This window comes from Cardiocondyla obscurior, linkage group LG05 (genome assembly GCF_019399895.1).
Source record: "Cardiocondyla obscurior isolate alpha-2009 linkage group LG05, Cobs3.1, whole genome shotgun sequence".
NCBI classification, from domain to species: domain Eukaryota; kingdom Metazoa; phylum Arthropoda; class Insecta; order Hymenoptera; family Formicidae; genus Cardiocondyla; species Cardiocondyla obscurior.
The window spans coordinates 2,403,299-2,418,723 of NC_091868.1; the positions used below are offsets into that span (position 1 = coordinate 2,403,299).

Sequence of the window (15,425 nt, forward strand, 5' to 3'; positions counted from 1 at the left end):
CCGGCCGGTCGGCCGACCCGACCGTCTGATTATCGGTCTACCTAGCTTACCAGATGCAAATGGACCACTCGGAACACGCGGAGCAGATATTACGTTAAGTCGAGAATAGATTCGAAGGTCGTTCGAGCACGCGGTGCATCCCTACGAGCGATGGCTGTTGTCATCAGCGTCATCGAACACGTGTTCGCTTCGAGGACCGACCTCGTCCGATAGTAAAATCGCTGATTCGAAATGCGAATAAATTCCGTCATCGCTGCGACACGAATCGGGCAGGATTCTGGAAAATCAGGATTCTACCAACCGACATGCATTTCGACGTTGACCTATTCGCGTGGCTTTATTTTTAATTGTAAAAAAAAATATATATATATATATATATTTCTATGTGTGCGAAATGAAAGGCACATCGAACGAAGACTCTTTTTTTTTTTCCACGAGTTAGTAATCTGCAAAATATAGAATCACGCTTATAAATTTATAAATAGCTTCTAATAATAACCTTCGAAATATAAAGTCAATTTTTTAATGTTATATGTATGTTGGTAATTTCTGTTTTTTTTTCTGCAAGTTCTTTAACGGCGAGTTTATTAATCGGTTTTTACTAAGTACTTGGTAAAATAAAAAGGAATAAATTGTACCTAAAAATCGCAAAATAACCTTGCTTGGAATCCGTACGTAATGCAATTGCGTGCTGACGGTCGCTGATCGAAGAAGATTTTTTCAATACACTCGGTATTATCAGGAACATTAATAATTGCACTTGATTGGCCGCGGACAAGATGATCCACGAAGAAGATTTCAAAGAGCGCGTTGCACTTCTACCTGATTGCAATCAAGTTCTCGTACAGTTTCTGCTACGTGGTTGCACATAATATACACGATGCGGGGTGTATTTATTATAGCGTATAACACTGTAGAGATCGTGAAATTGCTATATTTTATACCAGTTATTAACCGTCATTTTTTTTTTTTTTTTTTCGTTCAAATAGTAACATAAACGTTGAATTTCCTATCTAGCATAGCAATGTAACATCAGCAATTAATAACGAAATACTTTCGAATTTAATTATGAAAAAATTTTTACGTATCGACTATTATATCAGCATGTTACAGATAACGAGAAAAATATTTAAAAAGTTGAAAACAGCTTCGTACAACGTAATATTAAAAAGGAAAAAAAACAAAACTTAAGTACGTATTATACAAAAATCGTCACGTCTTTCGTACAAGTTTCATCCTTATGAATAATTTCGACATCGTCGGCGTAAAAATCCTCGAGGCGCCAACTTACGCCCATCTTTTCCTTCCGCTAAGGGCCTATACGACCGACGTATCGTTTCACACCTCACCGGCAAATTGGATCCACGAAGAGTCGTGTCTACCGGCACCGTCGACGTCTTTTTGCGGTTTAAATCGGGGTCAATTTGAAAGTTAAACGAACTCTCGCGGCGGGCATTCCCTCTTTCGCGCGGCCGATCCTGAAAAATCCCAATCTAGATGGACGTAAAGTCGGTACCTTTGACGGCGCAATCACAACGAGAGGCGCCATTTCGCGTGTCCGGAACGTTAAATATCTCCCTTGTTATCGAATGTTTTCCGTCTTCGCACGTTCTTCGCGACCAAACGATATGCTAAGCCTTTACTTTTATGCGTTATATACGAGAAATATTCCACTCTAAATTACTTATATTATTATATTAAATTCATAAAAAAAGAACATATCTTTTTTTTAAGTTGAAAAACAAAGTTAAACCTTAACGGGAAATAATAACACACTACAGAAAGCCAATAAAGAATTAAAAAAAAAATAAAATAAAATAAAATAACTTTAAAAAAAATTATTTACAATATTACTTCTTTTACAATCATAAATTCATATCTCTCGCGATTCTGCGAGCTATATTTTAATTTGAAGCAATAAAGAATAGAAATGATGAAACCATTAATCATGACCACTGTACTTCTCGCGAAGTAATCGATCTCTTATTTTTTTTTTTTTTCTGTATAAGAGCAGGTTTGTAGTAAGTTTGTATGTGCAAAATATCGCGTCCTTGTATCGCGCTCCGATTTATCCTTGTGGATCTCCGGAAGATCATTCGCGATATTGCGAGAAACGCGACAGTGATGCTCGATTTGGAACGATCTTATCAAAACTGTACTTGTAAACGCCGGAAATTATCACGCGCAACCAATAAACGATTTGACATTTGTTATGGCACTAAATTCGCTTTCCCGACGATACTCAGGCGTGTATTAAATGAGGAATTTCGCATCGGCAATAGATACGACTTCAATTTACTACTTTATATCGATTTCTTTCTGAGATTTGACTCCTCATCGTTCGATAATTGAATTTCACGGTTAATTACACTTCAACAAAACTTCTTTTTGTCTACACGACTGGAAAGATAAGTGAGAAACTGCATGCGTACACGATTCCTTTTTTGGCAAACACGATAATAAAATTCAACTAATTTTACGAGCTAAAGAAACGAAAGAAAAAAAAACTCAAAGGAAAACAAAAGAAAAAAAAATGTAATTATGTATTTAACTCTTATATGAGTTATTGACAAAATAATTAACATTTAAATGATTTCACAGTAAAGTGACCACTCGTATCCGGTACTTGCCACTTTCATGCTTTTTCTTTTAAATTCTTTCGCGTAAAATAATCGCGCCGTATAGGCGACCAAGTACGAATCAGTGAAACGTATCATTACGGGAAAAAGACGTACTCCTTTCATATGATTTTCCGAGAACAGAAAACTGTCAGAGAACTTGCATTTTTAATGCCGAGGAGATAATCGATAATCATTAAAAAAAAAAAATAAATTAATAAAAGTTGAAAGTCTAAAATATTTTTAGATTTTTCTTGGAGTGAACGAGGAGAATATTCACGATCTTTCGTGAAACAAAATATAATGTTTTTTTTCCAAAAATTGGATACTTACTCGTTTGTTCAGTTTTGCGTAAAAGGAAGGTTGTACCGATTACCTAGATTGAGTTATGATTGATTTTTACGAACCGTAGAGGGAGTCACGTTACGCTAAATTATACCGCACGAAAATTGACAGTAAATTGGCCCGCTAATTATCTCTCATTTTTGTTGATAAGGTCTTTCCGAATTCATGCATAATCGTTCTATAAAGCTTAGCAACTTACGGTTTTGGAGATTCGCCAACTAATAAAGTGTTGACTCTCGGCAGCGCACGGTAATCTGAAAAGAAAAGAAAAAATAATTTTGTTAGACACTCATACAGACTAAAATAATAATTATTATTATTATACGCGGTTACTTTTAAAACCATTCACTCTTATTTTACTCTCAATTATCAGAAAATTAAAAAGAAAATAAAAAGTGAAATTTAATCAATGTAAAATATGTCATATTTATCCATCAAGAAATATAGTTTTCACGTACTTCACCCTGTATGTGTATTGCAATCGGCTAAGAGTTACAAGCAATAACTGCTACAAGCACTACAATTTTGCCTAAGGAATTGGAAGCGCCACGCTTCGCTTCACCGTGAAGACAGCTGCCAAGATGGGATGGTTATTGTTTAAGCAAACGTACAGTTGGAAATAACTACAGGGCAATTCGTATATACGCGCACGAAAATCTAAAGATACAAGAGTCAAGATCACAAAGTCTAGTTAGCACGATGCATAACATTACGTTATAATTCATGTACTACAATTCGGTCTTATAATTTCTATTATTACAACTTGTTTACAATACGAAACTCTTCAGTTCCAAATTTCTCAACGTAATCCGTACGTCGCAAAATTTCTCACCGGCATCGTGTCGTTTCGTTTGCTTTACGTCAAAAAGAAAAAAAAAAAAAATGAATTACTTAGCATTTAATTTTTGAAAATGAACATATTTCATTTAAACTCGAGAATAGTCTTGCCATTTAAAGTAGCGGATGGACTCTGACCTACGCATTTGTATGCAAATTGGGCCACGTGGATTTGATTAAGAAAATTCTAAGAAAGAACGTTTATGAGAGATAGTATCGAGATGGTATCGGTGCCCGCAAGGTTGCGGTTGATTTCCACGAGAAACGCGAGCTTCGGCTAATTATCTTAAATACTTAATTTGTACCCCGTGGAATTCGAGGCCTTTCGTTTCGCCCGTGCAGCTTCAAAGGCGGTTCTCGGCGAATGGAAATCGAAGGTGTATGGAAATAGCGTCGCGAAGCAATGTGCCGCGGAGATTAGACTCGATAATGCTTAACCAGAAATTTAGTTTTACACGTGCGGGTGATTATTAGATATCGAATCGCGCTTTTACTGACTCGTTTAATTATACCGCATTCTGGCTTTTACGATAATTTTCTAAGTAAAACGCAGCGTTCTTGTGCAACACATTGAAGAAGTAATAATAAAACAAAAGCGTGTATTGGAATAAAAAGAAACATTACAATTATGCAGTTTACAATTTTAACGACGATTACTATGCCGACAGTCGGGATAAAAAAATTTGAAAAAAAAATATCAATGGCTTTATACATAAAATGAGATCGGTATGTTAATTTCCATGGAACATGAAATGTATTTACGAAGCTTCCGTATGAAATAACCTGAGATTCTATCTATTTCCTGTATCACTTTGAAGTCCCGCTCCAAGCGGAGATGCTTATCGATGTCGTAAAATAATCTGCCACTAGATTTCAAATCAGATTACACTCTCATTCCCACGCAACCAATGCAGATCAATGCACGACAACCGGTACAAAATCGTATCGAACAACCATTTACTTCTATGCGAATCAACTAGCCAATCGACGGAATATCTGCAGCGATTCCCTATTACGTTCGAGAATATCGTCAGACTGCATTGCCTTTAAAAAAAAAAATAAAAATAAAAAACGCTGAAAACTCAGTTATGTAAAATGCTAAATACTTTGTTATATTATTTTATAACTTTAAAAACAAAAATCAGTTTCTCCATTAAAAAAAAAAGAAAAAGAAATCTTTAAAATTGTTGAAAAAAGAACCAGTAAACTTTTATCAATAACATCAAAAGTCTGAAAATGGTGTTAACTTCGCGGAGGTTGTGGATACCCATTTTCCACTCTGCAGGCCCGTAATTCGTTCACCCTGCGGCCTCCACTCGTCTCAACCGGCTTCGCATGGAAGGCTTGATAATACCTGGAGGTGGTACAAAAAGGGAGGTGCGAACATCAAGCAGCCTCATTTACTTTTATTTGAACGACACTCAATTGGATTAGGCGTATCTCGTTGCGAGATAAAACGACGTGTATAATATTATTGCAATTTTAGAAACTTAATATATATATAGTTTTTCTTTTTTTTTTCTCGCATTCGTAATGTGATGTATAGTACAAGTTGCGTCGCATATTAATAAAGAAAATTTTAGCGTCATATTATTATCGTAACGTTCTATTCCATTCCTATCTTCCGGATCTTGTAAAATGTGAGAAACCATATTGAAGTAACAAAGAAAAGAGGGAAGCGGTGAGTGTAACGAGGCGAGTCGGGGCGCCCACGCAATCGATAAATAGAGCTGCCGCAGGGTGTCCCTTGATGAGACACGATTCCGTACAAACCTTTACCCATCTCGCGATAGATAGTATATACGTATATAAATTAACGCGCGGCCGAAGCAAGCCAGACGAGATAAGCGAGAGCGGTAATGCGACTCGGTCAATACCCAGTCGCTCGCAATTCGAATTCTCCTTTCTTTCCGCGATCAGACGTGGACGACTCACGATTCAATAAAAACGAATGAGCGGAATAAATAGCGATAAAGCTCGGTGATCTCGGAGTGAGTCAATGCTCGGATTTTTTTCTCGTCGTGAAAGAAGTCTCTTTTTTACGACTCCTCGACACACATGTGTTTCTCTCGTGACGATCAGTCGATGGAAATCTGACGTTTCTCACTTTGTCAGTCAATTGTATCATTGTAACCAAACCAGAAAAAGAAGAAAAGAATCTCTCGAGGTATTAAATTAAAGTTCATTATTTTTATTAATTTATGGAAACTGTAATAGAATTTTCTGACGAGTTAGTATCTCATTAAAGTAGAAATAAATTTTAAATAAAATAAAGTAGAAATAAATTAAATTAAAAATGTATACCTAAATACGAGGACGACATAATTAATAAAAAGATCTCGTTCCTTGGTAGTCATACCTGCAACAGCGAGGTTTAGTAAAATGTATCTATTCTTGGCTACGTCTTTACGCACATAAAACACGCATGTAACATGTCTGTAATCGAGATACATCTAAATCCATAAATTATATCTCAAATCAGATACTTTCTATTTATTTATTTATTTTTCTTTTTTAGCTGTCACGATCATTCTTTCTAAAAATATTTTCTCGAATAACGAGGATACGTATGTTAAATACATATTAATAGATAATAATCTCAAAATTTATTTCAATTCAATTTCGTATCAGTTTCTGAATCAAAATTCACTTTGTTAAGCTCCGTTTCAACGAGATACTGAAAAAATAAAGCGGCCGATATTCTCGAAACTATTCAAACGCAACAGGATGGCCCATTTGAAACTTGTCGAAATCTCGCGTTTGATTCATCGGGATGGGAGATTAATCCGTTGAAAGGCGTTTTCCCCGCCCATCGTGGGGTTCAGTTTGGGATAAAGTTCGATATTTTATCAGCATCCAATCTGGGTGTATTCTCGTTAAAATCGGACATGGAGCTCGTCTGGCCCGTCGTACATCAGGCCCATACGCGCACCCACGAAACCCCCCGCTAACCCTCACCTCCCCGTTCCACGTAATTCTTTCTTTCGGGTCGTCTCCATCTCGTGACTGGTCGTTACAACATAATTCAAGTCGCCGACACAAGCACAAATATTATGATAGACGGCTGTTTATGCGCCGTGCATAGGCCCGTGCTCGGAAGGTGGACGAAGGTAAAGGAACAAGCGGCTCGAGAAAGAGATTCGCTCACAAGTTCCATTCGACCCAAACAGACTAACTCCGGAGAACCCTCTCTTGTTGTGGCGGCGAGCGACTCGTGGCTCGTGGGTGACCGGTGGGCGTTTGAAAGAATGCCTCTAAATACGAAGATGAATACGCACCTTGAGAACACTTGACTCTTAAATTAATTCTCGCTTTCAGAATCTTCTAATTTTCGGCCTATAATCTTGCTAATAATAAATCTGTATTTTAAAAACCTTTTAATAGTTGCGAAATTATTTTAAATTGAATAACTCGATTTTCTAATTATATTTTAATAACAAAATTAATAATCATTATTTCCTTTTTTTTTTTTTTTTTCTAATTAGATAAATATTCTTTAATATATGTATAGAGTATTAATTTAATTTAAATTATTACGAGATTTATTAAAATATATTGTCTTATATATTGCATCGATGCTTAACGTAACATATTGGCATACTCGATAATTACGTAACATCAAAATAACCCTTCTGAACCTTCCACGATTAGCACATTATACGGAATATCAATCTCGACATCTCACAGCTGGATACTTATCAAGAAAAGAAAGAGAGATTCACCGGCCGCGCGCCGTGCCGGCTAGAGTTAAAGAGACAATTCAACAGAAGGAAGATTATCCGACATCGCGCCGCTAAAGAACCACTGGCACTCCTCCCGGTAATGTGTCTTCTCGCGTGGTAGACACCGACATCGTATTTCGCGTGCTTTACGAGCGGAGCTTCTTCTTGACATCGTCGAAACAAGAATATACTCCGCGACCCAAGACTTAACAGCCACGCCAGTGCGCAGCCACAAATTTGGACACCGAACCCGTAAATCTGCTCTTATATATATGGCGAACGATCGCGCGATGTGTCTCGAAACCGTCACTACCGAACAACGATCGGAAAATCCTTTATCAAAGTTATTTGGCTACGTCACGAGGAAAGTCCTTTTTATTTTTCACGCAAAGCGCATAACACGTGACGTGCGAACAGAAAATTATCCCTCCGTCGTGAAATAATAAAAATTGTGATATTACAATTCAAAATCATTTCCACCCGACGTATATCCGATAACATCGCGAGTAGCGTGACCGCTACACATATAAATAAAATTAAAAATTCAATCCTACGATTTACGATTATTAGCACGACGCGTGTAATCGAGTCTTCCTTCTCGAAACCGGAGTCTAATAACGCAATTAATCCACTAATTGGATTAAACGAAATGCATTTCTTCACTGATATATTACGATCGATCGTGGGACGATTATAATATCATAAATAATTCCGTTCTGGCAGAACTATTACCAAAATCGTATCGCAGTAATTAATGGTATCGCATCATTAAAACCACCTGTGCGCAATTTCATCTAATCTTATTACAATTAAATTTGTACGACCAACATAAAGAGAAAAAAAAAAAGTGCGTAAAACCTTATAAAATTACGAATCAAATAAGGTTTTATTTCGTTTAAATTTAAACCGGCGAGTATAATTTATCCGGAAAGAAGACCATCGTTTCATCTACAAAGTTACTGCAAAGCGAGCGACAAGATCGCGGAACAGCCCTCCAAGAAAACTTAATGTCCCTGTGCACCATCGCCTGACGGTCGGTCGGTTCCGCATTAGCCTTAATGCCGTACGGCTAGCGCTTTAACTTGCATTAACCTCGTTTTGCACACGTGTGCATCGCCCATTAACATTGAACGGACATCGTGTCGTATACAATCGAGTGTCCCCGCGAGTTTAATTGAGATAGCGACTGAAAAGAAAAGGGCAAAACTTCTCTTTTAAAGGAAATGAGTTTAAAATACTTCCCTTTTTTCTTTTTTTTTTGTTACGTAAAATATTTACAATCTAAATAAACGCAGTAACTTCCTGATGAATTTATAGACAATTTCTATTTTAAAGCTGTAAGAACTCTTCGTCATGCAACTATACATAATTAAGCCCGTGATTAAATAAGATTAATTCAACTCGATCAATATCTGTTTCAGCCGAATTGCACAGCGGGGTGCGTTTTCAACGAAACTTTGGAGCAGCACAATTATAATACGTACAGCTCGGTGTACTGGTCCACAACGAACAGAACGCTGTACCTCGGCCTGGACCGTTACGGGCATCCGAAGAAAGTACAAGCCAAAGGCCACAACTTGGGCAGGCTGTCAGCGAACGCCAGGGTGCTGACGCAGGTAGCCCCGTCCGATCGCGTGGAGAACTTGCAAAAGCGAATAATGGGCTCGCAACACAAAGTACGTCATTGGTGTCATCATCGCCAGATTAGCGATGACGTGCTGGCGAATTGTCCGAGGATACCGCCCCAAGAAAAAGACGGCAGGGACAAGTTCAGATGCCGCAAACGAAAGAAAAGGAAGAAGCGGAAGCGGCGGTGCAGGCCGAGCGAGCAGCCCGGTCCCCAATGCCACGTGGCCGAGGATTCGTTAACGGAATCGGTGACGGAAGTCGTAGAGGCGTCGTCGGAGATCGTGAGCGCGAGCAGTATACCGGAATCTAAAAGGTCCTGCGAGGGAGCGGCGAGCGAGGAGGCCTGCAGGCGGCAAGCCCTCTCGGTGCCGGCGAAGAAGCGGAAGTCGCGGATAGACGGCAGCGTCAGGAATCTCACGCTCGGTAAGAACAAAGCACCAACGTCAAATGCGAAAAAGTCAAACGTCAACGTCGCCGATAATCAAAGTAAAAAGCCTGATTTGACGGACGGGAAAAAGAAGAGGAAGAGGACGACACCGCAGCGGACGAGCCGGGGGACCACGGCGGCACCACCGTCCCGGAAGCAGTACAGCCGTGGCACAACTTCCTCATCCCGGGTCTCTTCGTCGCTAACAGCGCTCGGCAGCGAGGAGCAGCGGGCCTCGATAGCCGCATCGTCCTCTTCGCCGTCTCTTCTTGGTGCGTCAACCGCTCTCTTCTCTATCACAAGGCCGAACTCGCCGCAGTCTAATCGTAAAAAGTCACCGCTCTCCTCAAAAAATCATATCGCGAGACCGATAGGCTCCCATAGGGTAGGAAAATTTTTCCAGGGCGACGCGGCTTCGTCGGGTCGATTCAAATCGATGCCGGAGACTACGACGACTTCGAGAAGCAAAGTAGCGTTTTCACCGCCAACCACCAAAGTTTCCGAAGAAATATGCGCCTACACGACAACCCCTTTGCTTCAATTCGCATTAGTCCCCCCTTCCTCGTCCTCATCCTCACAGGAATCTGACGAGGACCTTTCGCTCGTCGAGGACGAGTCTTCGATCGTCACGGTAGAGTCTAGCACGTTTACAGCTTCCGACGAAGATATCGCGGAAGCAACGACGTTTAGGTTAGACGACAGCAACTACGAGGACAGTGATACGATTGACACGATCCCACAGACTACAACGAGATTTCCGATAGAGAGATTAGCGATGTAACGCGCCTCTCGCATGGGTGGCTTGTGCGCGAACGTCATTGTAAACTTACGTGTACATAGTAATCATTCTCTGCGTTTAGGACTTACTCCACATTCATATGACGAGCAGGTGGCACATGGCATATGTCGTGCCGAAATTTTTATATTTCTAAAATAAGGGAATCTTCGATTACGCTTAATGCACTACGTAACAAAGTAATTTTTTAACTAGCATAAATTATACATATATAAATTATAGAGTATACGGAAAAAGATATTTCGAGAATCGTCTGTAACGATCTATGTTTAAATAATTAAATGTCGCGAGGTTGAAAATTTCTGCAAGCGAATTAATCAAAATGTAAGTTTGCCTCGCAATCTCGCAATCAAATGCTATAAATACGGGCGACGTATGTATGTGTAATTTGGCATGTGTGGAGCAAAATTTCGTTCGGCGTGATTTCAGTATTTATGATGGAGCTAAGTGGAGAGAGAAAGAGAATATTTCCTTATTTTATCAAGGAGAACGATTAATCAGGTCGATAAATTGCATACGCTGGTCATTCGAGTTCCATGAATTATTATTCCTCGCGCCTCCAGTTTTACCTTAAACGCTCGTTACTCGCGGCGGGCTCGACAGTGTCGAAACGTGTCAAGGTTTTAATTAACGCTTCTATTACATTATAATTAGCTTTGTCGCAGTTCGGCTTTCCAAATTACACGTCATGTCGATATATAAAATAAACAACCAAAGTTATCGCGAATTTAGTCCGTACACTTGACTTAATATTTCAATCGAAAGTTTTAATGCATGCTATACTGTTTTCCATGGCACTGGGCGAGTCTCTCGCCAACTAACGAAAGCAATGCTTATTATTTTTTAAACTCTGTCTCAGCTATGATTAAATTTCACGAAATTAATTATAATACAAATCGTTATATTAGGTCTTTACTAAATAAATCAACATTTAATATTTAAAAGTTAATTGATTACCGAGTGCTAATTAAACTTCTTTCTATTTTTCTAATTTTATTTAACGAAAATCAGTCACGTTTTCTTGCATTCAGTATCTATCTAAATTCAAGAAACCTCGCAGCGATTTTATTCTTCCTTTTTTTTTTTGTAGAATCTATTAATATGTAGTAACATATTTATTAAAGACTTATTTATTGTAAACAGTGAACTCCGTGTACATAAATCTACGACCATTATTCATCAATCACCCTATTGTTACGTTTTCGGACTCTTCTACTAAAACAATAAAAAAAAAAAAAAGAAATTTTTTTCACTTCTTATTTCATGTATTAGTTTAGGAAATAATTTATATAACACGATAAAAAGTTAAATGATATGCAGGCATCGTCAGCACAATTCTAGATCCGAAGGTTGAAACGGAACCAGTCTAGCACTGCCATGCTCGAAATATATTTAATTTTCATAGACTGAAATTATTAAGATCATAGACGAATATTTTTAATGATTAAAAAGATAAAAGCGAGGGGCTGAGCCGATTGAAACTTTATTCACGAAGTATTTAACGTAAAATAAGTATTTCAGACGAAATACGTAATACATCCATCCGCAAGACGATTTTCTCCTCTCTTAATTGAAAATACTACCAATTTTGATATTATCTTGTGATATTATCTTCAAAACCCGCGATCCTTTTTCTCTTCTATCACAATTCTTAAAAGTGCATTTTATTTTGCTGTCTTTGCGAAAGAGGATGAAAGAGAAAGAGAGAAAGAAAGGGAGAGAAGATAGGCGAGCAAAAAAAAAAAAAGAACGACGAAAATTAATAAAATTACCGATCAAATAAATTTCTGATAAGCATCTCTAATCAATTATTAAATAACATATATTTTGCTCGCCTATTTTTTCTCTCGCTTCTTGGATGCAGAATCGTACCATATCGTCGCCATATAATTTTTAGAAGTAATGAAAGAAATATAAAGAAAAAAATATTATTGAATATAACACTGCGTTGTTATTAAATTTCGATATATACCTCATTATGTATTATTATTTGCATTCCTAGATATAAAAGTTTTATATGTAACATTTTATTATAAATGAACATCATATACTTTCCTGATAATCTCGGTTGTTTAAATTACATCGCGCTAATTATGACGGTATTAAAATTATATTACGTCGCATTTTATTTAAGTAAGACGTTGGAAAGTGAATTTATTTGATTTTCCACTATACGGCATGCATTAAATATTTTTAACTGAATTATACTAATATTCACCATTGGGAAGTCCTCAAAATATAACATTGTTGTCGATAAAAATAATTAATAACACATTTCTTTTCTAATCAACGTCTTGATCAACGCTTTTAATATGCGTGCATAATTTGCACGTGATTTCTCACATAATTCACGCATTCTTTTAGCAACTTTGCAATTAGCAAATGAAGTATTTACTAGCCATTTATGAAATGCTCAGGTAAGTGCATGTAATATACGTTTACTACAAATTAGAAAAGAAAAGCCACGTAAGTTAGTTATAAATTCGTTTATAAGTAAGAAACGAATAGATTAATCGTGGCATAAAGATGTGCATGCGCTTGGCAAACGAACACCGAACGAACACAGCGGCCGCAAACATTCGTCGGTGATGTGTGCTGTTGGTGTGTCATTTTTGTGGCAATTGATATGTTTGGAATGTTCGCTATTCGTTGACTAAGTGTATACGCACCTTTAGAAGCTCAACCGGCAGCCGGAAAGTAAAATTGTATTTATTAATCTTCCGCGTACGACAAATTCACGTAATTTTGCCGATTAATATCACAACATACGTTAAATAAGATGTATCAAAACAGCTCAGATAGTGCAACTATAAGAGATAGTAACTTCTAAGGAGTTTAATTGTAAATTATAGATGCTATTTATAATGCATGTATCTTGAATATCACAATATGTAAAAAAGTGCGTGATGCACATAAATATTTAATTTTACAAATTACGGTTCTCTATTTAAAATGGAAACGTAGAGATTTCATTATTACCCGATTGTTATCGTTTTTTTTTTTTTCTCTCGCGATGTCAATTAATTTTGTCGTTTGGTTCATTTTGTACCGCTCAATTACCGGCAAAAGAATACGGAAATCGTAAAGTCAAAGTCGCGCGTAGTTTATTCCCGAAAATTATTAATTTTAAAATAGTTTTCTTTAAGAAAGAAGTAAGGACGAACAACGCGCGCTTTGTGCTGTCTGGTATTTATACAAAATTAATAAATATAATTCAGTTGACATCACCGAAAGATTAGTAAGTTTAAAGCGTGTAACATGATTATCGAACGCCGGAAACTATTACAGCCTGCGCACATGTGGCTTCCCCAAGCACGCAGAAATATAGAATATGGAGCGGGACCCGTACCCCTCCCCTCTTTTGTTGTCTGCATCTCTACCCATTGTTGTCTCGTACTATAATTAATGATCGATGCCACGATAAGACATAAAAGTCGCTCTGCTGCACGAGAAAAGTACGTAGATTGCGGTGCATTGTCCGGCTACCCTGTATTTATGCAATTTCCGTGCCCTTCAAATAATTGTCTCGTAATAATTATATTTTCCGAGCAAACGTTTACTATCGTTAGAATGTTAAATAAACTTTATTGTTAATACCAGGCGCATATATATATATTTTTTTCAGACTAAACTTTGTCGTCAAATCATCAGTTTTACAATTAAAAAAAGAATAATAATTTAAAATTTATTTTTATATGTTTTAAATTTTTAAAACAATTTAAACAAATTTTTAAACTTAGAAAAAATAAAATATTTGTTATATTGGAGATAGTAAAATATTAATTAATTTTATAAAAGTTTATCAAAATATCTAATATATCAAAAGTGCAGACGTGCCTCTACTACTTTTCCACTTGCCGATCCTCTCGCAGCATTTAACCATTTGTAATTACGGATTATAACCATAATCATAATTTTCTCTATTAACATAACCCCGACCTTCGGCCTACAACGTGCGTTTTTCAATTTATTATTAACGTTCTTCGATAAATGCTTTCCGCCTTAACTTTCGACTTCCAAGCGAAACGCAAACATGGTTCGTAAAATCATAGCGCATCACCCCTAATCAGAATTGATTTTACAGTCAAGATTGTAGAGCTTTCGATTGTTAATCACGTTCATTAGTCTATACAACACGATACTATTTCATTTATAAAAAGCGTAACTATAGATGCGTCTTTTTTTTTTCCTTTCATAGTTTAACAAAAGCATAATATATACTTCCTAAAAATCCACTAATGCATGTTATTGGATCTTAAATCTTACTAAAAGAAGAGACACATAAAACTTCTTTAGAATCAGGAAACATCATTAACCATTGCAAGTGTGTGTATAAGAGCTAAGTATATAAAGATTTGGTAAAAACGTAAGTGGTCGATACACATTACAATCGTAACACTAGTATATGTATATCTATTAGTCTGCGTAATTTTAGCACGCGCGTCGAACTCTTTTCGCGTTGCGTCACATGTCGGTGTCGAGACGTGGGTGAAGAAGCCTCCGTTTCGTTACATAACATCCTTCTTCTACACGACCCTCCTCAGTTCTATTCCTATCTATCCTACCCGACGGTACAAGGAAAACTAACGAAGAATCTTACACCAATATTTCGAGAAATATAAGATAATATTCGAATAAAAAAGAATTTTTTTTTCTTTTCAAAAATATGTAAAAAAGTAACGAAAATTATTTTCGTCGATTACTAATCAGTCGTAATTTAAATTTTGTCAATTTCGCGATGTTGCTATCCATAAAATAAATAAAAAAACAAAATTGAAAGAAACGAACGATCATTCCTGATTTCAGTCGCTTTCGAGCGATTACTTTCAAGCAACTTTCGCGTGACGAGCTCGCATCGCTTATAACTTCGCTAATTCTGTCCGGCTCTAGCGAGGCAACGAGAAACGCAGGTTGAAATGCGTAACACGGCCGTTTAAAAGGGCCGCGCATGATTGAGCAGGATGATAGTATGGAGTTATATTGGCAGAAGATAATTTCTCCCATGCGCAAAGGCTACGAATACCAGATTATCCGCCGTACGGACACTGAGG

General features: G+C 37.2%; 1 protein-coding gene and 1 long non-coding RNA gene across 2 annotated transcripts in view; one reads left to right on the top strand and one right to left on the bottom strand.

Annotated features, from left to right (window-relative positions):
* Positions 1-12,637, top strand: part of LOC139102403 (uncharacterized) — a 58,973-nt gene extending 46,336 nt beyond the window's left edge. The window contains exon 3 of the mRNA XM_070656278.1: positions 8,944-12,637. Within this exon, the coding sequence (XP_070512379.1) occupies positions 8,944-10,359 (1,416 nt within the window). The 3' untranslated portion in view covers positions 10,360-12,637. The remainder of the gene's footprint in view (positions 1-8,943) is intronic.
* LOC139102420 (uncharacterized) overlaps positions 1-15,425 on the bottom strand; it is a 101,177-nt gene that overhangs the window by 67,610 nt on the left and 18,142 nt on the right. Inside the window, exon 3 of the long non-coding RNA XR_011545694.1 lies at positions 3,163-3,217. This is a non-coding gene — a long non-coding RNA (uncharacterized lncRNA). The remainder of the gene's footprint in view (positions 1-3,162; positions 3,218-15,425) is intronic.